Source organism: Carcharhinus amblyrhynchos, chromosome 27 (genome assembly GCF_965287045.1).
Source record: "Carcharhinus amblyrhynchos chromosome 27, sCarAmb.v2.hapA, whole genome shotgun sequence".
NCBI lineage: Eukaryota > Metazoa > Chordata > Chondrichthyes > Carcharhiniformes > Carcharhinidae > Carcharhinus > Carcharhinus amblyrhynchos.
In genome coordinates this window covers 17,295,598-17,323,019 of record NC_137350.1, presented here as the reverse complement: position 1 = coordinate 17,323,019, position 27,422 = coordinate 17,295,598, and the positions used below count along the sequence as shown (strand labels likewise).

At 44.3% G+C, this 27,422-nt stretch overlaps 1 protein-coding gene across 3 annotated transcripts in view; it reads right to left on the bottom strand.

Annotated features, from left to right (window-relative positions):
• Positions 1-27,422, bottom strand: part of LOC145359042 (acid-sensing ion channel 2-like) — a 1,204,124-nt gene that overhangs the window by 405,142 nt on the left and 771,560 nt on the right. For 2 of the 3 annotated variants that reach the window (XM_080213396.1, XM_080213398.1), the window contains exons 1-2: positions 24,064-24,498; positions 22,325-23,174 (exon numbers count right to left, since the gene is read on the bottom strand). The exons of the other annotated variant lie outside the window; for it this stretch is intronic. In XM_080213396.1, the coding sequence (XP_080069522.1) occupies positions 22,325-23,014 (690 nt within the window). In that variant the 5' untranslated portion in view covers positions 23,015-23,174; positions 24,064-24,498. Of the gene's footprint in view, positions 1-22,324; positions 23,175-24,063; positions 24,499-27,422 lie in introns of those variants that run through there. 3 annotated transcript variants of the gene reach the window in all.

The window sequence follows — 27,422 nt, the reverse complement described above, 5'->3', positions numbered from 1 at the left end:
GAACTGTCAATGAGTCGAGCACCATGTCCTGTTCTTATGAGGGCATCTTTCAGTGTCTGGAGGTATCTGTTGTGATCCTCCTCATCTGAGCAGATCCTGTGTATATGGAGGGCTTGTCCGTAGGGGATGATTTCTTTACATGCATAGGGTAGAAGCTGGAGAAGTGGAGCATCACGAGGTTATCCATGGGCTTGCAGTACAGTGAAGTGCTGAGGTGACAGTCCTTAATGGAGATGTGTGTGTGTCCAAGAATACAACCGATTCCAGAGAGTAGTCCATGGTGAGTCTGATGGTGGGATGGAACTTGTTGATGTCATCATACAGTTGTTTCAGTGATTGTTCACTGTGAGTCCAAAGGAAGAAAATGTCATTGATGTATCTAGTGTACAGCATCGGTTGAAGATCCTGTTCGAGCATGTGCATGAGGATGTTGACATATTGAGGAGCAATTTGGTCCCCATGGCTATTCCGTATGTCTGGATGAAGAACTGGTTGTTGAAGGTGAAGACCAGGACGAAGTGGATGATTTGTAAAATTGCATCTGGAAATTGGCAGTTGTCGGTCTTGAGAACTGAGGCAGTTGTGGCAACGCTATTGTCGTGGCGGATGTTGGTGTAGAGTGCCTAGACATCCACTGTGACGAGGAGTCTCCTGGTTCAACTGCTTCATGTGTGCTGAGTTTCTGTAGGAAGTCCGTAGTGTCGTGACAAAAGCTGGGGGTTCTTTGTACAATGGGTTTCAGGATGCCCTCGATGTAGCCAGAGAGGTTCTCGCACAGGGTCCCATTGCCCGATACGATGGGACGGCCGAGTGCATTGGCCTTGTGTATCTTCGAGAGGTACTACAGATCTCCCATGCGGGGAGTACATGAGATGAGAGCACAAAGGGTGCTCTGAAGTCCAGATCAAAGATCTTGATCAGTCTGTTGAGTTGATGGGTGTGTTCTTTGGTCAGATCTCCTTTTGGGGAACACTTCAGCGGTCATGGGCGTTCGGCCTCTGATTTTCAGGTAAGTGTTCTCCAAGGCAGCCTTCACGACACACGACAACGCAGAGTTGCTGAGCAGAGACTGATAGCCAAGTTCCATACATGGGGATGGCCACAATCTGGGATCTTAGGTTCATGTCACATTATCTGTGACCCCTATCACTTGCCTGGGCTTGCAAAATCTCACTAGCTGTCCTGGCAGGAGACAATATATATTTCTTTAACCTGTGCTTAACGTTCTCTCCACTCACATTGTCTGTACCTTTAAGACTTGCATTCCAATCATTATTATGTAAACTGAGTTTGTGTCTTTATATGCCCCGTTTGTGAACTGAACTCCCACTTGCCTGACGAAGGAGCAGCATTCCAAAAGCAAGTGGATTTTGCTACTAAATAAACCTGTTGGACTTTAACCTGGTGTCGTGAGACTTCCTACTGGATAAATATTAGAAAGGGCACCCAGAATAACTCTGCTCTCCTCCGAAACAGTGCCCGGATTTTTTGCATCCACTTGACAAGGTAAATTAGATTCAGTTTAATATTTCATCAAACAGTACAGGACCCCAACACCACACTGGAGTGCTAGCTTTGCCTTTTGTGCCTAAGGCCTGGAGCAGGCTTGGAACCCAGAAAGTGAGCATACCAACTGTGCCACCACTAACAATGGATTTTTGCCATTGTATTTTAATGCGAACAAAACGTCTGGAGGAGGGAACCGAGTGTAGGGTGTCGAAATTTGCTGATGACACCAAGATTGGGGGAAAGGCAAATTGTGCGGAGGGTGTGGAGAGTCTGCAGAAGGATCTAGATAGGCTGGGCGAATGGGCCAGGAAATGGCAAATGGAATTTAATGTTGGCAAGTGTGAGGTGGTCCACTTTGGTAGGAAGAATGGTAGGAAGGACTATTACTTACGTGGCGAAAAACTGCAGCAGGCGACGGTGCAGAGGGACCTCGGGGTCCTTGTGCATGAGTCGCAAAAACCCAGCCTGCAAGTGCAGCAGGTGGTCAGGAAGGCGAATGGGATGCTGGCCTTCATAGCGAGGGGGATTGAATATAAAAGTAGGGAGGTCTTGCTGCAGCTGTATAGGGCATTGGTGAGGCCGCAGCTGGAGTACTGTGTGCAGTTTTGGGCGCCGCACCTGCGCAAGGATATTTTGGCCCTGGAGGGAGTGCAGAGGAGGTTTACTAGGCTGATACCGGAGTTGAGGGGGTTGAGCTATGAGGAGAGGCTGAATAAACTAGGCTTGTACTCGTTAGAGTTTAGAAGAATGAGGGGAGATCTCATTGAGACGTATAAGATGATGAATGGGATGGATAGGATAGAGGTGGAAAGACTCTTCCCGCTCAAAAAAGACAGTAGGACTAGGGGGCACAGCCTCAAGATAAAGGGGGGGGCGGTTCAGAACGGAGTTGAGGAGGAACTTCTTCACTCAAAGGGTGGTGAATCTCTGGAATTCTCTGCCCGTTGAAGTGGTGGAGGCTGCCTCGCTAAATATTTTTAAGAAGCGGGTTGATGGGTTTTTGATAAGAGAGGGGATTAAGGGTTATGGGGAGAGGGCGGGAAAGTGGAACTGAGCCACGACAGATCAGCCATGATCTTATTGAATGGCGGGGCAGGCTCGAAGGGCCAGATGGCCTACTCCTGCTCCTATTTCTTATGTTCTTATGTTTACTTACAGACTGTTGAATGAGCAAAGGGCTGGATTTTACGTAGAATATAGGAGCAGCAGGAGGCCATTTGTCCCTTCAAGCCAGCTTCACCATTCATTATAATCATGGCTGATCATCCAACTCATGAACCTAATCGTGCTTTCTCCCCATAACCTTTGATCCCATGCACCCCAAGTGCTATATCCAGCTGCCTCTGGCAGCTGGCATCAACTATTTCCTGTGGTAACTAATCCCATAGGCTCACCACTCTTTGGGTAAAGAAACATCTCCTAACTCCATTTTAAATGATCTATCCCGAATCCTCAGATGGTGACCCCTGATTCTGGACTCCCCCACCATCAGGAACATCCTCCCAGCATCTACCCCGCTTAGTCCTGTTAGAATTTTGTAAGTCTCCATGAGATCTACCCTCCACCCCCCAATTCATCTAAACTCCAGCAAAAACAATCTCTCCTCATACATCAGTCCTGCCATCTCCAGAATCGGCCTGTTACACCCATGCTGCGATCCCTCGAGAGCAAGAATATCCTTCCTCAGAGAAGGAGACCAAAACTACACACAATACTGTAGGTGTGGCCTCACCAAGACCCTGTATAATTGCAACAACACATCCCTGCTCCTGTTCTCAAAACCTCTTGTAATGAAGGCCAACATGCCATTTGCCTTCTTTACCGCCTGCTGCACCTGCATACTTACCTTCAGTGACTGGTGCACAAGGACACCCAGGTCCTGCTGCACACTCCCCTCTCCCAATTTATAGTCATTCAGCTGGTAATCTGCCTTCTTGTTTTTGCTTCCAAAGTGAATACCAGCACATTTATCCAAATTATACTGCATCCACCATTGATTTGCCCACTCACCCAACCTGTCCAGATCATTTTAAAGGATCTCTGCATCTTCGTCACAGTTCATCCTCCCACCCAATTTGGTATCATCTGCAAACTTTGAAATGTTACATTTTGTTCCCTCATCCAAATCGTTAATATATATTGTGAATAGCTGGGGTCCCAGCACCAATCCCTGTGGCACCCCACCAGTCACTTCCTGCCAATTTGAAAAGCACCCATTAATTATAATTAATCAATTACAAAGTGCCAGGGTCTGCCATCTCAATGGGGAATACTCTGGCTCCAGCGGTTATCTTCACGGGGGCTTTGAAAACCCCATCTGGGAAACCCACCTCCAATAGATACTGGCCAACAAATGGCCAGCAACTTTACAGTCCTAGCAGTGGCAGCTCCCAACCATAAGGAAGGGGAATGAAAAATAAATGATGGAGTCCAAGATAGAAGATTAGGGCAAATGAGAGTTGGGCAGCTAGTAGCCAAGATAGACAGGATAGGATGAGAGGGGAACTAGGTAGGGAGACAGACAGACCTAGGAGGTACCATTCGATGGGCTCAGGAGCCTTTAAGGAGACAATCCCCAACCCACTCCCACCTTGCCCATACCAGCCAGTGCACTGAAAGTTGCCGTTGGGCATGGGCCTCTCCTAGCAGTGTTTAATCTCAGCAGAGGTGGGCAGAGACCCTTCAGTCCTCATTAATTGGTTACCCAAGGACCTCCACTGGCTGACGGTCAGGTAAACCCCCAACACTTTCCTTGCTGCTGATAGAATTTGGCAGGGGCAGGGGTAGAAAGTTAGTGGTATCCATGCCATATTAGGAGTCTCCCCCCCAGAGCCTCTACAGACCCTAGGCTGGGGCAGGGGTTACATAATATCCAACCCAAGTCTCGACATTTGTAGACTGCAATTTTTTAAGTGACTAAAAGAAATTGTTTTGGGAAAATTTGTCTGCGAAAATCATGTTTTTAATTTGTATTGTGCAGTATGCATTTAAAAATAATACTCAAATCTCTAATTTCATTCAGCATTTCCGATTGATCTAAAAAAGCCCCATAAATTCTCTGAATATCAATTACCTCAATTGGCTTGAAGGTTGCAGATCTGTGCAAGGTTTAATAAGCTGCAGGCAGGTTCCAGGTGGGAGATATCATTAGTGTAACAATACTCCACTCATCATTGATATTACAACATTATTTATGCCTCTGTGTGAGAAACATGCTGCATAATGCACATAGTTCTGAAAGGGTGACCTAGTTTGCAGAGTCAGATTGTGCATTTGATCAGTTGACTGATTTGATCATCTCCGCTTTGGTGTGACAGATAAAGTGAGATATCGGTCCTGGGTTTGGTTCAGGGACAGAGCAATTACATCTATTTCACTAATCCCACTCCAGTCATTCTACTTTCCAAGACGTTGTGTCTCTGGGTTCTGTGCAGAGGTATGCGTTGTTGATTTTAAAGCTTCTCCTAGGTCTGGCTGTTACGAATATGTTAGCAATGAATTGAATTTCAAAAGTAGCATGCTTATCAAATTTAAATGTTTCCATTTATTAGAAAGCACCCTCCCTATTCCCCACAACTGCATCATAAACAAAGATTTTTGAAGTTTAAATCCATGAAGTCCTCCACAATTTAATTTCCCTGGATAGCAATTATCTGAGGCCAGTTGGATACACGGAGATTGGAATTTAAGTTAAAATTTATGTATTAGTGTAAAAAGTAGGCTTACATTAACACTACAATGAAGTTTTACTGTGAAAATCCCCTCGTCGCCACACTCTAGCACCTGTGAGTAAACTGAGGGAGAATTTAGCATGGCCAACGCACCTAATCAGCACGAAGTTTAAATTGTGGGAAGAAATGGAGTACCCAGTCAAAACCTATGTACATGTGGGGAGAACACGCAGATTCTGCACAAACAGTGGCCCAAGCCAGGAACCGAACCCAGGTCTCTGGCGGCATGAGGCAGCAGTGCTAACCACTGTGCCACATGTGGCCTGTGCTGAAGTCTGCCTTACAGTAAACGTGAGCGCCTTGATTGTTAGAGATCAAAGGAAAGGTTAGATTGGATTACTGAGAAGAAAGTGTGTGGTATTTAAGCTTGAAGACAATTGCAGCAGTCTCTAACTGAGGCTGGATTTTCACAGAGTCAGGGAGATTCCACGGGCCTTTAACAATGGTGGAAGGAATCTGATTCAGGATTTCTGCTTCCATTCTTGGCACCCTAATTTTCGGTAAGGCAGGAAAAGGGTGTGGGTAGCAAAACTGCACCCTGTACTCCTGACCTGACCACTCCATTGCCCCACCATCCCACCCCCAACCAAACACAATTTCCCAGCTTCTCAAGGACTCATGATCACTCAGATGTCAGGAATCAAAGAGTCAATGGCAGAACTTTTTGAAATATAACTTTAAACAGTCTTTCCATGCCCCCCATGCCAAGCCCTTCATCCACCTCCAGTGGTCCCTTAAACACACCTTAGACCTCATTTAGCTTTTAGGCCCATTCAGCTAGTATACACTCTGTACAACACCAATGAGAATAATGGCTTGTGTTGGAAAGGTTAAAAATGCAACAATTCATAGTTTTTTCAAAAAAAAACTGTCTTTACTACCATTCTATAAATGTGTCATCAATCAGATCTTTGAAGTATCGATAGCAGAAACTACAAGCAAGTGACAGCTCTTTATCTTGTATAAATAAACACAGTCATTTACAAAATAGATCTAAGGAAGAAAAACAACCAAGCAGTATTTTCCCTTGCGAGCATGTTTCAAAAGACTAATAGAAGTCAGGGCTCTCATTCAAACAAGCATAACAAGACGTAGCTAAGAGTCCTTACTTCCATTCGTTCGTTGAACATGTGCAGGGGCATAAGTTGTCATTGATGGGGATTGGGTGGGGTGGTGAGGGGTGAGGGCTAGCAAACTGAATATAGAATTTTTAAAAAGACTGGGACCAAGTCCCAGGGACCTAAGGTAGGCCTTCTAACCAGCCAGCCTCGGTGCTGTGTCAAAATAAGGTTAGTGTGTTTCATGGGGGAAGAGGGCAGAGGAAGCCATTTTTCAGCTCAGTTTATAAGCCTCCCTACTAATCAGTGAACTTTGCAGACAGACAGCAGTCCTATGTGGTCAACAAAGAAAAAAGGCCCCAACAGCAACAACCACATCTGGATGTAAGGAGGTCACGGTCTCTCGTTGAAGGGACACACTAAAACCTTCTACAGATTCCCAAAGATTTGCCCTGGTATAACCAGGGGAAAGAAGAATTATTCAAACAGGCTTTACTGCTGATAATGGATTTGAGAAACTCTTTGAAAACCAAAGGGCACACTTGGAGACTCACAGTCACGACTCAATGAAATGGTGATACAGGAGCCAGTGGAATCTGGGACCAACTGTGGGTTATTTGTTACATGGACTGTAATTACATGAAGAATGTGGTGGGTGATGTCTATAAAAAGGGAATGTTTCTCTCTCTAATTTAAAGTAGAATCTGCCTCGAAACTAAAAATAATGTTCAGTCAGTGGTGCATTTGGTAACTTGTTAACTGGATTACTGTCTGCGTGGAGTTTCCACGTTCACCCCGTGTCTGTGTGAGTTTCTTCCGGGTGTTCCAGTTTCCTCCCACAGTCCAAAGATGTGTGAGTTAGGTGGATTGGCCATGCTAAATTGCCCCCTAGTCTCGGGGAAACTAGCTGTGATTGTGGGTGGTGCAGACTCGATGGGCAGAATGGCCTCCTTCTGCACTGTAGAGTTCTATGATTCTATGAGAAGAAGTTTTCAAATAAGGAGCAAGATTCTCCGGCCTCCCAGCCACATGTTTCCTGCCAGCGGGATGTGGGGCATTGTTTCCTCACAGCAGGATTCTCTGGTCCCGCCACTGTCAATGGGAATTCCCACTGATGTCATCCTACGCCGGCAGGAAACCCACAGGAGGGAGTGCACTGCCACCGGGACTGGACAATCCCGCTGGTATGAACGGCTGGAGAATTCCAGCCGTGGAATCTTGGTGCAGTCTTTTCAGCTACTAACATTAAGGCAACGCAACCAGAACATTAGCTGAGTTTCTGGATTAATAGTCTAGCAATAATACCATTACGCCTCTTGCTAAGAGGGAATGCAGAGAAGGTTTTAGTTAATTTTTGAATGATCACTCATTTAAAATAAGACGAACAGTAAATGTTTACTGTTTACATTTTTACTACTTTACCTGCTGTGCTCAAAGTGGAACTTGCATTCTGTGTCAAACAGGAAGCCATTTGAAATATTATGCTATGATGTTTTGAAATAAATGGATTACAGCAAAAGCTCGTATTACTTACTAAACATGAAAATGGAGATTGAAGTTGGACTGTCTGAGAGATTCAGTTCTTGCAGTTTAATGGATAAATCCATGAATACGCAAGAGCTTGGTTCTTGGTGTTAATCAGTCTTTTGAATTACAATGGCGTACATTGAATTCTACATTAAAAATCCAATCAAACGTAGGAATAGTTACTGGCAAACATTAAAGTTTGCGAGCCACAGACAAGTTAATTATACATTAAGAGATTAAACAAGCAAGGGAGCTTTTCTCTAGTAAAAGTTTCTGGATGTACGCTGTTGAAAAGAGTTGGCAGGTGTACAAAAGTCAGTTCAGGTGTAATTTCTATGCCCCAGGAGATGCCAACAACAGATGGACTGCATTGAAGGCTGCTTTTACTTAAATAAAGAACGCATAATTTAGTTTACTTTCTATCCCTTCGTTTTTGATGTCTTGTTTTGTACTGTCTCTGCCACATGAAGCACTTAAGAGAGGCTCCATGTGAATCACCTGCTGTGTAACAGTCATAGAATAGGATCCCTGCATTGCAGAGGAGGCCAGTCAGCCCATCGAGCCTGCACCAACCACAATCCCACCTATCCTCATAACCCCATGGATTTAACCTTGTTAAATCGGAGCACCCGGAGGAAACCCATGCAAACACAGGAACAATGTGCAAACTCCACAGACAGTGACCCGAGGCAAGAATCAAACCTGGATCCGTGGCACTGTGAGGCAGCGGTGCTAACCACTGCCCAGTAAGTAAAAAAAAAACTTGAAAAAAATACAAGCGCCATGGGCTGTAGTTTATGGTCTTAAAGAAATTTATGTATTGTACAAAAAAGTAGCATTCTACTAGTTGCTGTGTCTTTCTATTTCTCTTTATAATTTTACTTGTAAATAAATTCAACTTTTAGGTAAAACATTATTCATTGGTTTGATATATAATATTTGTCATCATTACAAACAGGAATTGTAATTGTTCGATTTATTACTGTCACACCGTGTGGAGTTTGCACATTCTCCCTGTGTCTGCACGGGTTTCCTCCAGGTGCTCCAGCTTCCTCCCACAGTCCAAAGATGTGCGGGTTAGGTTCATTGGTAATACTAAATTGACTCTAGCGCAGGGGGATACATGTGGGGTTATGGGAATAGGGTCTGGCCGGGATTGTGTTTGGTGCAGTCTCAATGGGGCTGAATGGCCTCCTTCTGCACTGTAGGGATTCTACATATTGGGACACACTGAGAAGTATTGTTTATTTCATGCTATCCAGTCAAAACATACCGTTCATTGAATACATAGGGGAGAAGAAAAAGGAAAGGGTGCAGATTATAGTATTAGAACATTATTAGAAAGTTTAAAATGTTGGAATTAAGTTTTAAAAGCATAGAATGAGTGTAAAAGATAGAATTAGGGGGTATGCTGGGGACAGTTCACAAGATGTTGCCGCACTTTTATTTTGGTCATTCTACATTGTGTCTCCAATTCCCGGTTTTCTCTTGCCTCCCTTTTTAAATAATGGGGTTAAATTAGTTACCCTCCAATTTGTAGGAACTGTTCCACAGTTTATAGAATCTTAGAATCTTAGAATAATGCATCCATTATTCCCAGGGTCACTTCCTTAAGTACTCTGGATGTAGATTATCAGGTCCTGGGGATTTATCAGCCTTCAATACCATCAATTTCCCCAAAATCATTCCTTTACTAATACTGATTTCTTTCAGCTCCCCCCTCTCACTAATTCTACATTCCCAACGTGTTATTTGTGCTCTCCTTTGTGAAGACAGAACCAAAGTATGTACTTAGTTGGTCAGCCATTTCTTTGTTTCCTTCTATAACTTCTCCTGTTTCTGACTCTAAGGGACCTACATTTGTCTTCACCAATCTTCTTGTCTTCACATACCTACAGAAATGTTGAATCAGTTTTAATGTTCCCCACAAACTTACTCTTGCACTTGATATTCCCTTCTTAACTGATTTCTTGGTCCTCCTTTGCTGAATTCTAAATTACTCCCAATCCTTAGGTCTGTTCTTTTTTTCTAGCCAATTTATATGCCTCTTTCTTGAATCTAATACTACCTTTAATTTCCCTTGTGACCCATGGTTTGGTTACCTTTCTCGAAGTATGTTAAGTAATTTGTGGGTGTAAGTGATACACATGCCCAACATTTTAATCAGATAATTGTCATTCATTTTGGTCTATTCCAATCATACCTTGACGTCAGGACTTCTTTTCCATAAAAGATCACAAATGGAATGTTGGGTCTGATTTAAACTACATCAAAAATGTCACTATCCTGACCTTTTAATTAATAATTCAACATATAGTGCTGCATATTTAGTTAATGGTGGATTCTTAAGTCTGCTTTGTACTTGTAATTTCAAGTGGTCAAATGGCAATGGTCCAATATTAAACCTTTCTTATCGCTCATATCCTCAATCCTAAACATAAGAACATGAGAAATAGGAGCAGGAGTAGGCCATCTAGCCCTTCGACCCTGCCCCGCCATTCAATAAGATCATGGCTGATCTGTCGTGGTTCAGTTCCACTGTCCCGCCCTCTCCCCATAACCCTTAATCCCCTTGCCTATCAAAAACCTATCTACCCGCATCTTAAATATATTTAGCGAGGTAGCCTCCACCACTTCAATGGGCAGAGAATTCCAGAGATTCACCATCCTTTGAGTGAAGAAGTTCCTCCTCAACTCTGTTCTAAACTGCCCTCCCCCCCCTTATCTTGAGGCTGTGCCCTCTAGTCCTGCTGTCCTTTCTGAGCAGGAAGAGCCTCTCCACCTCTATCCTATCCATCCCATTTATCATCTTATATGTCTCAATGAGATCTCCCCTCATTCTTCTAAACTCTAACGAGTACAAGCCCAGTTTATTCAGCCTCTCCTCATAATTCAACCCCCTCAACTCCGGTATCAGCCTAGTAAACCTCCTCTGCACTCCCTCCAAGGCCAAAATATCCTTGCGTAAGTGCGGCGACCAAAACTACACACAGTACTGCAGCTGCGGCCTCACCAGTGCCCTGTACAGTTGCAGATACTTAAAATAAGTACTTAAATTAAGAATAAACTGCGCCATAATCCACAATGGTGAACCAGTGGATTTTGTGTATCTGGACTTTCAAAAGGCTTTTGACATGGTCCCACACAAGAGGTTAGTGAGCAAAATTGCAACTCATGGTATTGGGGGTAATGTATTGACGTGGATAGAGAACTGGTTGTCAGATAGGAAGCAAAGAGTGGGAGCAAACAGGTCCTTTTCAGAATGGCAGGCGGTGACGAGTGGGGTATCGCAAGGTTCAGGGTGGGACCCCAGATGTTCATAAAGTACATTAATGATTTGAACAAAGGAATTGAATGCAATATCTCAAAATTTGCAGACAACATTAAGCTGGATGGTGGTGTGTGCTGCGAGAAGGATGCTAAGAGGCTGCAGCTTTACTTGGACAGGCTGAGTGGGCAAATACTTGGTAACTGCAATATAACATAGATAAATGTGAGGTTATCCACTTTGGGGGCAAAAACAGGAAGGAAGATTATTACCTGAAAAGGTGGCAGTTTAGGAAAAGGGGAAGTGCAACATGACCTGGGTGCCATGTTGCTGAAGGTAGGCATGCAGGTACAGCAGGCAATGAGGAAAGCTAATGGCTTTCATAACAAGAGGATTTGAGTGTAAAGGAAGGGATGTCTTTCTGCAGTTTTGGTCTCTTAATCTAAGGAAGGATATTCTTGCTTTTGAGGGAGTCCAGCAAAGGTTCACCAGATTGATTCCTGGAATGACTGACATAAGCAGACCAGATTGATTGGGCTTGTACTCGCTGGAATCTACAATACTGAGAGTACATCTCATAGAAAAATAAAATCCTGATGGGACTGGCCAGGTTAGATGCAGGAAGAATGTTCCCGATGTTAGGGAGGTCCAGAACTAGGAGTCATCGTCTAAGAATAAGGGGTCAGGATTGAGACGAGGAAGAACTTCTTCACTCAGAGTTGTGAAGCTGTGAAATTCTCTACCACAGAAAGCTGTTGGAGCCAGTTTGTTAGATATATTCAAGAAGAAGCTGGATGTGATCCTTGCAGCTAAAGGGATCGAAGAGTATGCAGAGAAAGCAGGAGTGGAATATTGAACGTGCATGATCAGCCATGATCATATCAAATGGTGGTACAGGCTCGAAAAACCGAATGGCCTACTCCTGCAACTATTTTCTATGCCTCGAATGCACAGAAGTTTGAATTTAGCAATGTTTCTGGGGGCTTTGAAAATCTGCCATATTTTGCTCTAATTCTGGGGGATGCTTGCCAGGGAGTGAAGTGGAGGGGGCAGATGTGCCTTCTTATCTTCTCCCAGGGTTACACCCACAAATCATGCAGCATTTCAGATTTCATACTGTTACTGTCTATGAAAGACAGTGCAAAAGGTGTGACTACCTGCAACATTGTTTTTTATTCATTCTTGGGACATGGGCGTCGCTGGCTTGCCAGCGCTTATTGCCCATCCCTAGTTGCCCAAGGGCAGTTAAGCGTCAACCACATTGCTGTGGCTTTGGACTCCCATGTAGGCCAGACTAGGTTAGGGCAGCAGATACTCTTTCCTAAAGGATATTAGTGAACCAGATGGATTTTTTCAACAATCAATGGTTTCATGGCCATCAGTAGATTGTAAATTCCAGTTTTTATTAAATTCAAATTCCACCAGCGGCAACTGGGATTCAAACCTTCTTCCCCAAAACTGTAGCTGAGTTTCTAGATTAACAGTCGAGAGGTAATACCATGAGGCCATCCCTTCACCACCTCTGATGCTTCTAACCCTATTGCAACATCGGCAAACACCGAATTGCAAAAGACAGGGGATTTGATGCAGCTGAACCAATGACAAAAATCTTAGACTTTCTGTTGCTGGGTCGCCAAAACTTCACTGGAAATGTTGCAAAAACCTTGCTTCCACACATGAGACTTCAGCTGCATCCCCAATGATGTTACAGCAAGAGTGGGCCAAAAGAATGAGGAAATTCAAGGACAATCTTTCTTATATCAAGAGATATGAATCCTTGATCAAGATTTAGTCCAAAAGCACATCCATTCATATTGAACTACTCTTGAATTCGGAGCCTTTCTAGAATTCAAATAAGAATAGAGCTCAAAACCAATGACTAAATGCTACTTTTGAAATCATTTTGTTCCAATAACTTGATGGTAATGGGCTCAAAATGATTGCTGTCTCTATTTATCTGAGTATCTGACAATAAAATAGGGCAGAGTTCAAATGTAATTCTTCAAGCACACAGAAACCACTCTGGAGTTTTATTTGGATTTATTTAACGCCTTAGCCCCATTATTGGATGTATGTTTTCCTCCTAATTCTCCATCTTCAGGAAATGTCCTTCAAGAGAGAGAGGGGGTTGGTGACAAGGCATCTTCTGATCTTCCCTCTGTTCCTCCCTGCAGGGAGGTTATTCGCTTTTCCCCTTAATGAGGGTTGCTGAGATTAGGATTTGGCAGGGCAGCAAGGCATCAAATCTTGGTCGCATCAATTTAGGGCATTGTCCAATGTCATTCCAGAACATCGTGGGACTATGTTCCAACAGAGACATGGTTTTAATAGAAAATGCTTTGGGAACTGTGGCCTTGTGCACCAGAGCTGTCCTAAGACTTCTGATACAGTTATGGTAGTCTCATCCATACACCAACAACTTGTTCACTGACATTTAGTTTGGAACCAGAACTGTACATCTCCAACCATAGCTATGGTGCAGGCATGGGCACAAGAGCTAGGAAAGAGGTGAGAGCAGTTGTCCCTGGACATTAAAGCAGCAGTCAATTTGTTATGGCAGGAAGGAGCCTGAATTAAGCTGATCCATGTTAAAGATACAGCAATTTACTGTCCACAGTTATACCTAATCCAAGGGAAGATGCTGATGGGTGTCAGAGTTCAGTCATCACATTCCAAGATATCACTGCAGGATTTTCCAAAAGAGTATCTTGTGTCCTGCCTTTTCAGCTACTCAAATATAGGACCAAGGATGGGACAATTTACTAATGATCCTGCAACATTCAGCTCCATCTACAGCTCATTCAATGATAAAAGTCCATGCCACTCTACAGCAGAACTTGGAAAACACAGAGCCCAGACACATGGCAGCTAACATCCCTGTCAGCTGTCAGATAATGGCGGTCTCAACCCTGACAAAACTCCATCACCTCCTCCAAAATTCATTCAGAACCTTGTCACTCAAGTTCCCCACCCACCAGTATCGCAGGACAATCGCCGAATAGGAGCAGAGTTAACCAGCCGCATCCATACTGTGGCTACAGGGGTAGAGCAGAGATTGAGGAGACTGAAACAAATGGCTCAGCTCCTAACTGCACCATGGTCATGCACCACTCGCAAAGCTCACTTTAGAAATATATTGAAACTCTCACCTGGATGACTGCAGCTGCAATTATATCCCATACCATTCAGGATAAAGCAGTTGTTCACTCACTGGATTCTACACCAGCGTAGTTTGGCTTCAGTATGCACAGGCGACAGGATGTACTGCAGCCAATCGCTATCATTACTTTGCTAGAATCTCCCTTTCCTAGAAATGCAAAGTGTAGATGCAGTAACATTATAGGAGCACTGGTACCTTCAATTTCCTCTCCAAGTTGCATGTTACTGTAAAATTTTAGGGTTGAGGCATAAAAGTCCTTCTAATTAAAACCTTTACAACCCAAATGCTTAAATTCTAACACAAGTGCTTGGCTGACAAGGTATGAATATTTCTGAATCAAGTAGAATTTATTAAGCAAGATTTTACATATACTTAACACAAAAGCAGTGAAGGCAGCATAAAATGTCACCCTTCAAGATCCTAGGAATCCTTGAGCATCGCCAGCAGAGGCAATAGCTTTCTCTTCTCTGGCTTTGAAAAATTTATTTATTAGTCACAAGTAAGGCTTCCATTAACACTGCAACGAAGTTACTGTGATATTCTCCCAGCCGCCACAGTCCAGCGCCTACTTGGGTCAATGCACCTAGCCAGTATATCTTTCAGAATGCGGGAGGAAACCGGAGCACTCGGAAGAAACTCATGCAGACACAGGGAGAATGTGCAGATTCCAGAGAGAGAGAGAGAGCGAGCGAGCGAGTGAGTGAGACCCAAGCCAGGACTCAAACGGGAGTCCCTGGCGCTGTGAGGCAGCAGTGTGAACTGCTGTGCTACTGTGCTGCCCCAGTGATGTTGAACTGTGACCAGTAGAGTCACAGCCCAGATGCCACTGCAACAGTCCGCCAACAAGGATCATCATCTTGCAACTTTTATCTCGCAGTCCCACTATTCCAGGATCCCTTATTTGGCAATAGTCCAAGTTCCCCTCTTCCATTAGCTTAGGATGCAAGAGAATCACCTCCACCTCTGTAATCAGAGCCATGCACACTAGAGGATTGTGTTCAGTCCCTGGGCTTTTCAGAGTTTACATTCCATTGCAAACAAATGATGGCTAGAATTTTCTGGCCTTTTATACCTCGCCACCACTGCGAGTGAGGACGGAGAATTTGGCACTCAGCCCTGGTGTGTGACGTGAGGCAGAAAAGTTTCTCTCTTATACAGACGTCTTACCCTCCATATACAGTTGATCAATTAAATCAATACATGTTTTTTGTTTAACGATGAAGTGTGATTCTAACTTCCAACTGCTTTTAGCCATTCCTTCAAACTTGATAAAAACCCTAATTGTACCAAGGGCAATTAAGACAGGGTGCAGCTGCTCCTACTCCATACGCAGAAGAAATGTAAAGTTCGAAAACATTGAAGTGACTGTTTCTCACAAACAACTGCATTCCTGTTCCAACTACAGCAATTCACACCGAATCATTACAAAAATGGTTAAGGAATAAAAACAGTAGCTGCTACAGACCCTAAAAATTAGTAAAAATATCAAAATCTTACATTACCCATGACTTGCTCATAATATTGGTATTCTCCCATTGTTCCTGGGCCTTCACCAGAGAATTCTTATTTAACACAATTGTAGAGAGCCATCAATACAAAGTCTTCAATGTTTGAAGCAGAAGACCCACTATTATTATCTTCCCTGGACAATCAGGGATGAGCAATGATTATAGCCTTGACAGTGTCAACACAGACTAAGCACAAATCTATATTTTTTTTTACAAAAAAAACAATTGTTTTGTTGTATGCTGAATTGCTGAGGAGAAATACAACAGAGTGCTGCAGCAATTCCCTCATCTTATATTCTAGGTATGGGCGCAGTATCACACATATTGCTTAAGTACTGGGGCTTGGAGAAAATAGTCCAAGGGCACTGAGCAAAGCTTTCAGAGTAAGGTCATACCAGATACTACACATAGGAAAGCACTTCCGTGGGGTAACGCCATTACTTATTATTTTAATATAAAGTTTCAGAGGGAGGATAATAAAAATCTATTCATCTACATGAATATATTTTGGCTAATGGTCCATCCATAATTGAATGAACTATCTTTTCCTTTTTTCTGAGTCATCATTTTCTTCTTGTTCTAGTAGGAGTGTAGAGAAGGTTCACCAGACTGATTCCTGGGATGGCAGGACTGATGTATGAAGAAAGATCAAGTCGATTAGGATTGCATTCACTGGAGTTCAGAAGATTCAGGGGGAATCTCAGAAACCTATAACCTATCCACACAGACAGTGACTCAAGTCGGGAATTGAATCTGGGTCCCTGACGCTGTGTAGCAGCAGTGCTAACCATTGTGCCAGTGTGCCGCCCCATTAGATGCGAGAAGGATGTTCCTGAGGACGGGGGTGTTCAGAACCAAGGGCCAAATGGCCTCTTTCTGCTCCTGTTTTCTATGTTCCTAGTCTAGATTCTGGTCAATGATAACCCATAGATGTCGATGATGGGGGATTCAGTGATGGCAATGCCATTGAAAGTCAAAGGGCAATGGTTAGGTTGTCTCTTATTGGAGATGGTCATTGCCTGGCACAAGTGTCACTCGCCACTTTTCAGCTCTGTATTCCATGTTTGAACCATAGCTGTAACGAAATCAGCAGCCAAATGGCCCTGTAACTCAACAGGAACAGGTTGGCTGGGGTGTTGCAAATTCTGCAGCACATATCTTCAATCATATTGCTGGGATATTGTCAGACCCTATGGCCTTTGCAGTATCCAGTGCCCTCAGCTGTTTCTTGGTATGAAATGGAATAAAATGAATTGGCATCTGTGATGTTAGTAAGCTCAGGAGGAGGCCAAGCTGGATCAACTGCTTGGTACTTCTGCCTGAAGATCGTTGCCATTGTTTCAGCCTTGTCTTTTGACTGATGTGCTGGGGTCCTCCATCATTGAGGATGGGGATATTTGTGCAGCCTCCTCCTCCAGTGCGTTGTTTGGCTATCCACCACCATTCACGACTAAATGTAGCAGGGCTACAGAGCTTAGGTTTGATCATTGGAATTAATCAGCTGTGCTCATCACTTGCTGCGTATGTTGTTTGGCATGCAAGTAGTATGATGTTGCAATTTCATTAGGTACGCCTGGTGTTGCTCCTTGCATGCCCACTTCACTGAACCAGTGTTGATTCCCTATCTTAGTGGTAATGGTAGAGTGGGCGATATGCTGGGCCATGAGGTTACAGATTGTGGTTGAGCGCAATTCTGCTGTGCTACTGATAGCCCCACGTTGCTCATCATTGTCTAATCTTAACCTGTCAAAACTCTACCCAGCTTAGCAGAATGGCAATGCCACACAACACTATGCAGGGTTTCCTCAATGTGAAGATGGGACTTCATCTCCACAAGGACCGTGCAGTGATCATTCCTACTGATCCTATCGTGGATAGATGCACCTGTAGCAGGTAGGTTGGTGAGGATGAGGTTAAGTTTGTTTTTTCTGGCTCGTTGGTTCCCTCTCCACCTACCCCAGGCCCAGACAAGTAGTTATGTTCTTTAGGACTCGGCTAACTCAGTCTGTAGTGGTGTTACCAAGCACACTCTTGATGGCTGCTCACTGTAGAACCTCACACAGAGTACATTTTGTGCCCTTGACACACACAGTGCTTCCTCCAAATGGCATTCAACACGGAGGAGTCCTGAGTCATCAGCTGGGGATGGGAAGTAGGGGAGTGTGGTGCATGATAATCAGCAGGAGATTTTCTTGCCCCTGTTTGACCTGGTGCCATGAGACTTTATGGCTCTGGAGTCGAAGTTGAGGACTCTCAGGGCAACACTCTTCCGACTCTATACCACTGTGCCACCACTTCTGCTGGGTCTGTCCTGCTGGTGGGAGAAGATATAATCAAAGATGGTGATGGTGGTGTCCAGGTTATTGTCTGTGAAGTATGATTCTAATGAGCGTGAATACATCAGGCTGTTACTTGGCTGGATCTGTAAGACAGCAGAGCTAATTTTGGCACTAGCCCCCAGATGTTAGTAAGAAGTGGCTTTGCAAGGTTGACTGGGCTGAGTTTGCCATTGTCATTTCCAATGCATAGATCAATGCTGGGTGGTTCTATTCCTTTCAGTATTTTTTTTTAAGCAGTTTGATACAACTATGTGACTTGATGGGACATTTCACAGGATAACTAAGAGTCAACCACATTGCTGTGGATCTGGAGTCTTGCGCAGGTCAGACCAGGTAAGGATGACAGATCTTCTTCCCTCAAGGACATTAGTGAATCAGATGACAATTGACATTGGTATCATGGTCATCATTAGACTTTTAATATCAATTTTTACTGAGTTTGAATTTCACCAGTCCAAAGTACCTATTTATGCTGTTCCACAGGCTGTTTGTTTATTCTAAAAGTGCCGCACAACAGATTGTAAGTAAAATTAGAACTCGTGGAATAAAAAGACAGTTGCAACATGGATGCAAAATTTGCTGAGTGACAGTAACAGAGTGTAGTGGTTCATGGTTGTTATTTCAGACTGTCGTAGAGGGATACAGCATGAAAACAGGCCCTTCGGCCCAACTTGTCCATCCCACACTTTTTTTTAAAACCCCAAAGCTAGTCCCAGTTGCCTGCAATTGGTCCACATTCTCCAATACCCATCTTAGCCATGTAAATGGAGGGGGGGCTCAATGTTAAAATGGCAGTGCCAGTTCGTTGGGCCGAAGGGCCTGTTTCCCGGGCTGTTTTGTTCTTTATTCTTCAACAGGCAAAATTGTATCCGCCTCTACTACCACTTCTGGCAGTTTGCTCCAGACACTTACCACCCTCAGGACACTTTTGTATCTCTCCCCTCTTACCTTAAATCTATGCCCTGTAGTTTTAGACTCCCCTACCTTTGGGAAAAGATATTGACTATACAACTGATCTATGCCCTTCATTTTTATAGACCTCTATAAGATCAACCCTCAGCTTTCAGCACTCCAGGGAAAAAAGTCCCAGTCTATCTTTATAACTCAAACCATCACATCCTGGTAGCATCCTAGTAAATCTTTTCTGCACTCTTTCGAGTTTAATAATACCCTTTCTATAATAGGGTGATCAGACTGGAAGGAAGTTATAGTGAAGTTCCCCAGGGCTCATATTAGGATCCTTACACTTCCTGATATATTAATGATCTCAACCCTGGTGTACATGATAAAATTTCAAAACTTGCAGCTGATATAAAACTTGGAAGTACTTTGAACTGTGAGGAGGAGAGAGCGGATGTTCAATAAAGCATAGACAGGTTGGTGGAATTGGTGGACAAGTGGCAGATGAAATTTAATACAGGAAAGGGTGAAGGGATTCATTTTGATAAACAGAATGCCCAGAGACAACACACAATAAATGGTGCAATTCTAAAGAGGTGCAACGGCAGAGGAACTTAAGTAGAAATGTGTATAAGTCATTGAAGATGGCAGGATAGGTTAAGAATGCAGTCAATAAGTCATATAGCACCTTGGAACTTTATCAGTAGAAACATACAGCATCGAAGCAAGAGAGTTATGTTGAAACTGTATTAAACACTGCTTTGACCTCAACTGGAATACTGAATTCAGGTCTGGACAATACACATAGAATCCGACAGTGCCAAAGGAGGCCATTTGACCCATCGAGTCTGCACTGGCCACATTCCCACCCAGGCCCTTTCTCCATAGCCTCACGCATTTAACCTAGCTAGTCCCCTGATATTAAGGGGCAATTTAGCAAGTCCAACCTGCCTAACTCGCACATCTTTGGAATGTGAGAGAAAACCGGAGCAGCCAGAGGAAAGCCATGTAGACATTAACAGCATGTGCAAACTGCAAACAGATCTGAGGCCAGAATCGAATCCGGGTCCCCGGTGCTGTGAGGCAGCAGTGCTAACCACCGTGTCACAGAATGTGAAGACATTAAGAGGGTACAGAAAATATTGATGAGGAAGGTTCTAGGGATGAGGTGCTTCATTATGTCGGGAGATTGGAGAAGCTGGGACTGTTCTCCTTCGAGATGAGGCAGTTGGGAGGAGAACTGATAGAGGTATTCAAAACCATGAAGGGTCTGCACAGAGTGGGTAATGAGAAACTATTCCCATTGGTGGAAGGATGGAGAAGTAGAGGGCACAGGCTTAAGGTGATTGGCAGAAGAAGCAATAGCGACCCAAGGAAAACTTTTTTCATGAAGCGAGTGTTCGGACCTGGAATGCACAGTCTGAGATCGTGGTGGAAGCAGCTTCAATCAAGCCATTCAAGAGGGAATTGAGTTATCTGAAAAGGAAAAATGTGCAGGGCTACAGAGAGATGTTGGTGGAAGGGGGGTAGTGACTGTACAATAAACTACTCCTTCAGAGAGGCAGGACAAACAGAACAAGCCAAATGCCCTTCTTTTGTGCTCTACCCATTCTATGTTTCTATGTTGACTTATTCTCAATATTTCTTAGTATCATACATTTTTACTTCATAGGAAAACAGAAAATGTTGTTACTTTTGCATTGTCCTAACAATGTGTGTTCACCTCAATCAGTAGAGCACCCTCTACTGCATCTGTGAGATATTTCTATTTGCTCTACCAAATGTTTCCAGGGTAATTTCTTTTCCCCCTTCATGGGATGTCTGAACATGTTGTATTAGCCCAAAGGTCACATTATGTCAAAATCTTAACTCAACAGAGAGGAACCTTCCAGACCACCATTCTGGATGTGATTATGAGTCAGAGTTCTGGCTGCACCAAACACTATCTTAGCCAGTAATAGACTTCATGGAAACATACTGAGCTATTATAAATTAGGGAAGTTAATGCTTTCGTAGCAAGAACCTTATCTCACAATTAAAGTAGCAGATTACTGCTAGACTGGACACAAATGTGCTAACTATTTGTCCAACAGTACAATCTCCAAACTAATGATTCTTTTATATTAGAAAAGAAAGCATTCCTACTTTGCCACCTTCACACTGAATTCTGCTGTTAGCCTGACTTGCCATCTATATCATACACCTACTCATTGTCTAACTGTGGAATGTGTCAAGGGTAGATTCTCTATATGATATTAAAGGAGCATTGGTATGCTAGTAGTGTGACCAAGAATATTATTGTGACAGTTGTTTGTAATGAACCGCAATAGTATCTGACACCACAAGCTGTGTCTACATAAAAATATAATTTTCACAATCCATATTCATTAACAGCACAACAAGAGCATCACAATAGTTTAGATCTTGTTATTGCCAATGCTTTCTTATCCAGCAAATGGAAATATAGAAGCAGTTTGCAGAGCGGGCTGTTTTTCGGTTTTCTGGAGTGATCACATCTCTTTGAAGAACATGGATCACTTCAAGGTGCTGGGAGAAACCATGACCACACTGATGGTGTGTGCTGCCATGTCCACCTTGATCCCAGGAATCCAGCAACGAGCTCATTTACAGCCTGGCTATCAGCTTCACAACACTGCAGTGAAGTCGAATGAGAGCGTTTCAGGAAATCCATCCCAGCAACTCACTGGGCTGATACCTCGGGCTGCACAGACAAGCTCTGATACATCCACAGCAAACAGTTACTGATCAAAATCATTTCCTTTAAATATGCAACTTCCATGGCTTACTGTTAAAGCTATCAAATTACACACAGTTAGACAACATGTGCACTGATTTTTTTGCATTCAATGCTCCGTGATGTTTAGTACAGTCACGTGATGTGAAAAAACAGTTGGGATGTAGCAAGTCATCAGCTGGGTTGTTTCAGTGAGATACAGGAACCCACTCATGGATATGACATAAAATGCATGCACCACACTTTTTTGGCAGGGATAAGATGGAGTAATGAAAAATTTCCAAACAAGGTGTTTTTTCTTGAGATAAGCTCAATAGTAATGTAAAATTTATAAACAAGGTTTTTTATGGATAAAGTCAAAAGTAATGTAAAATTTACAAACAAGGTTTATTTGGGATAGGTTCAAGAGTAAGGTAAAACTTCCCTTTTTTTTCCCTGGGGTGGGGGTGGGTGTATAAGGTGAAGAATAATGTAAAAGTTCCAAACAAGGGTTTTTTGGGATAAAGTCAAGAGTACTGCAAAATTTCAAATATTTTTGTTTAAAGAAAGAAGAATTGGCAAAGACTCACTGAGGTAAAGTTCTGTGGTCCGCACATGTCCCCTCGGTACTTGCAGGAGAGAAGCATGTCATCCAGCTGGTGACCCAAGCGGTCCATGAAATCCAGGCTAATGCCGTCAAAGCTGCGGGGTGGCAGAAAGAGGCGGAAATCCGAGAGTTTTTGGAACCACTGTTGCCGGTCCTCTTTGATGAGCTCAATGACCAGAGGCCGGGCAGTGCGGTTCTCTGTGAGCAACCCCAGCCACTGGCCCGCATAGTACAGGTCACTTTTGGTCAGTTGGTAAAAGCGGATGGGGTTATTGTTGCAGATGGTGAGAGCGGGGAAGTTCAGCTCCTTGGTCCACTCCATGTGGAACCTGGTGTGGGAGGGGAAGGAGAGCAGATAGAGAAAGCGGTTGGAGGACCAGGAGATGAGAAACCCCAACGAGGTGCAAAAAGCCAAGAACCAAACCACCCGGTGGTGCAGGGAGTAGTGCTGTGAGCAGATGTATTTGATCCCGTGGACTTTTGCCTGCTTCACAAAGGTCAGTGTTATCCCTTTAACGCTCTGAGGTCGCCCCCTCCCTCGGGCTGCCACCTCCTGTGGGTGGGCATGGGAGCCTCTGCCTTCCTGGGCACCCTCCAAGGCCATGACTCCCCAGTGGCTCACTCCAACAGCCGCAACTTCCTCGAGACAACACTGAAATCTACTCCCCCACATTCAGTCAGCTGGGCTGCAAGGAGTGACTACAACATCGAAATCCAAGTTCAGGCAGCTCAAGGAGAGGAAGGGAAATCAGGTGGCCACTTGCCAGCAATTTCACTACAACTTTTCCACACACTAGTTGACGGGCTTCAAGTTAGAACCGTGAGAGCTCCATCTGCAAGAGAATTAAATCCCTTTTGTATTTCATCAACTTTTAATCAATGTTTCTTTCTGCCCTGGGTCAGGACGAGTACTCTGCCAGGAATACACCAACCCCCTCAGTCACACACACACACACAAATATACATATACTCAGCTAATGTTCTGCTTGGTATACACTAACCCTCACACATACACACAAATGTACACATACTCAGTGTTCTGTCAGGCATACACTTATCCCCTGACTCACATATACACAAATGTATATGTCCTCTGCCAGGTATATACTAATCAACCACCTCCCTCCCCCACCACACACACACAAATGTACATGAACTCTGCTAGTATTCTGCCAGGTATACATTAATCCCCACCACACACAAACGTACATGCACTCTCGTTAGTGCCCTGCCCAGTATACATTAATCGTCACACAACTGTACATATATTCTGCTCATGCTCTGTCAGCTATACACTAACCCCCTCGTTCATATGTCGACACACACACACACACAACGTACATGTACTTGGCTAGCGTTCTACTAGATATACACCAACTCTCACACACATACAAATGTACATGTACTCAGCTAATGTTCTGCCAGGCGTACACTCACCCCCTCACACACAAACGTACGTGTACTCTGCTAGTGTTCTCTCAGGTTATATACTAATCCCCTTACTCACACAAATGTACATGTACTTTGCTAGTGTTCTGCCGGGTACACACTAATCCCCTCACTCACACAAATGTACATGTACTCTGCTAGTGTTTTGCCGGGTGTACACTTACCCCCTCACTCACACACACACACAGACAAATGGACATGTACTTGGCTAGTGTTTTGCCGGGTGTACAGTTGCCCCCTCACTCAGACACACACAAATGTACATGTACTCACACGGAACTCATGCTGCTGAGTTGAAAGGCAGCGAAACTGCCCGCCGCTCCCTGGTAGGGGGTTGCATTCCCTCCAGCCCGCTGGCCCGGACACTCCGCTGGCTCTCAGTAGTTACCAGTCTGCCTCCCCACACTCGCTACTCCCGCTCAGACGCCGCGCCGGCTTCATCCTTGGAGGGGGAAGTTGGAGCGGGGCTCAGAGCCGGGAAGCTGCCGGGCTGCTGTGTGTGTGTGTGTGTCTCTGTTGCATTCGGTGCTGTGTGTGTGTCCCTCTGTGTTGCATTTGCCTCTCACTCCTCGGCTGCTGATGGAGAGGGCTGCGGGCTGGCTTCACTTGTTTCCATGCCTACAGCAACACACACTCTTTCTCCCCCCCCCCTCTTCCGCGGTGCGGCTGCCACAAGCAAACCTCCCTCACTTTGAAGATCTCGGTGTAATGAAGGAGCCAGGTGCCAGGCGAATGTGTAAAGGAGGGAGGGAGGGGGTGGCCGCGACCAATTGTGAAAAAGGGCAGGGAGCGCCCTCGCCAATAGGCTGCAAGTGGGTAATGATTAATTCATAGCCAGGCAATTCTAATTCTTCAACAGAGAGAGAGGAAAAAGCAACGCTCCGGTCATGTTAACCTGTTCGCTGCTTGTGGAGCCTGTCCGCACTCCGGGACAAGTTTATCACCACTCAGTGAGCCCTGGAGAGTTGCTGTGTGTGTGTGTGTGTGTCTCTCTCTCACCCATCCCACTGGATCATTATTCAGATCCCTGTCCAGCACACATTCTGATGGATTTTCACACACACACACAGAGGCAGAGCCAGGTCCCAACGTGAGCAGGCAGCAGGTTTAAAGCAGCAATCTCTCTCTCTCTCCCTCTCAAGTTGCGTTTCCCCCGCTCTTGCTTTTGCGCTAGATCTGCGGCGGACGCTTTGTGGTGCCTGTTTCTGAATGCAAAAGGCGCAATTTTGGCGAGTCCAGATCTCATTTGGCTGCCATCCCAGTGTATCTCCACCTCCAGGGGACCTGCACCCGGGACGCCAGGACCCTCTTCGATTTATATTTTATGTGTGTGTGTGTATATATTATATAACTGGACATCATAGCCCAGCACACGACTGAATTCATTGGACATTCCTTAATATTAGAGTCCTGAGCCAAGCCACTTTCTTTCCCCATCCACAGACCGTTTGCTCTTGTTGTAGATTCTGACCCGGCTCCTCTGCAGACCTGGGAAATTGATAGGTTTTGCTGCAAGTCTTCATTTTTTAAAAGAACTGCAATAACTCTCTGCCTGACGCCAAGCTGTTGTTAAAACCCCGTTGGTCAGTTCAGGAAGTGTGTGCAGGGATAGGTTGCAAGTGGACCATTGATTAAACACGCAGACTCCTCTTAAACTTTGTTTCAAGGCCAAACATGTTAATCCCTCATCTGTCTTCACCAGCACAACATTAATCTCCCTTATGGGGTCAAAATAAATTCAGTGTGTTAGGATCCGAATTAATCCATAGATACTGAAGTCAAGCTTGTTTTAGCTGATACTATTAACGCTCTCAAAAGAATAAACAAACCCTTCACTGGTCGAGAATCTAAGTATCTATAATTCATGGGCTCAAAACTTGTAAATGCTGGCAGCTTTAAAAGGCTTTGTTCAAACTGTATTTCCCTCCAATGAATTTTATATTATCAATATCTATAATGTAGAGCAATGGGAGCTGTGTGCCTGGCCCCTTCACTGAGGTTCAAATAGCCCTGCATTTCCAAATCTACTCCTCTCTTCCCATCCTTAGCAAAACAAAAGTTAGGTTTGGACAGATTTAATCTGCCATCATCCCGCCCTCCTTTCACTTCGGCTCCCATCACCTGTTCATGTGTAAAGTACTCAGTTACCCACGGATGCAACATAAGAAAACAAAGTCAAGCGAGCATAATGTGCTGCCCAAGACTCTGTGCACCACCTGAGGCTGTGAGCCAATATCCAGAACTGTTGTCACGTTAGAAAGTGGAAGGGTCCTGGAAGCAGATTCAGTAGTAACTTTATACTTAAAAAATATGCACTTGGAAAAGAAGAAATGATGCAGCTATGAGGAAAGAGTAGGGCAGTGGGCAGCACAGTAGCACAATGGTTAGCACTGCTGTCTCACAGCACCCAGGACCCATGTTCAATTTCGGCCTTGGTCACTGTCTGTGAAGAATCTGCACATTGTCCCTGTGTCTATGTGAGTTTCCTCCCACACTCCAAAAATGTGTGGGTCAGGCTGATTGGCCATGCTAGGTTGACCCTAATGTCAAGGGATTAACAGGGCAAATGTGTGGGATTACAGGAATAGGGCCTGGGTGGGATTGTGGTTGGTGTGCACCAAATGGCCTCCTTCTGCATTGTAGGGATTCTATGAATTGGATAGCTTGCTCAAACAGTGCACAAGGCATGATTAGCTGAATAGCCTCCTATGGTTAATGATTGTACAACTATCAGGCAAGGGGTTTTCACAAAGCATAAGCTGTCATTGGGATTTTCTGGCCACGCTCACCCCAAGACTGGAAAATCCCACCCTCAGTCAATGGACCTTTGTATTATCCTGTCCCGCCCACTACAATTCCCATAGCGGGTGGGTGGGAAAATTCCGCCTTCAAAAAGTCTAATTCAGTGAGGGACGGTGTGACCTTATAACTACAGAATATAGAGTCCTACCCAAATGTGAGGAGGAAGAACATGTTCTTCTTACGATTGCCTGGTATATTGTACCTTGTTTGAGACTGCTATTGTTTGTCTTTGAAATTGAGCATTGCGTGATGTCACACATCAGAAAACTGTTCAACTTTGAAACACGGAATAAATTCTGCTGAAATCTGAGATGTGTTAACATTTAAAAAAAGATCTGCTTTTGCATCCTATATGCTAAAGTCCACTTTGGCAGAACTAGTAGTAGGAGGGATTACTATTTAAAGGGCGAAAAGCTGCAGCATGCTACGTTGCAGAGGGACCTGGGGGTCCTTGTGCATGAGTCGCAAAAGCCCAGTCTGCAGGTGCAACAGGTGATCAAGAAGGCGAATGGGATGCTGGCCTTTATAGCGAGGGGGATAGAATATAAAAGTAGCGAGGTCTTGCTGCAACTGTACAGGGTACTGGTGAGGCCGCAGCTGGAGTACTGTGTGCAGTTTTGGTCGCCGCACTTGCGCGAGGATATATTGACCTTGGAGGGAGTGCAGAGGAGGTTCACTAGGCTAATACCGGAGATGAGGGGGTTGGACTATGAAGAGAGACTAAATAGACTGGGTCTGTACTCGTTGGAGTTTAGAAGGATGAGGGGGGATCTTATAGAGACGTATAAGATAATGAAAGGGATGGATAGGGTAGAGGTAGAGAGATTCTT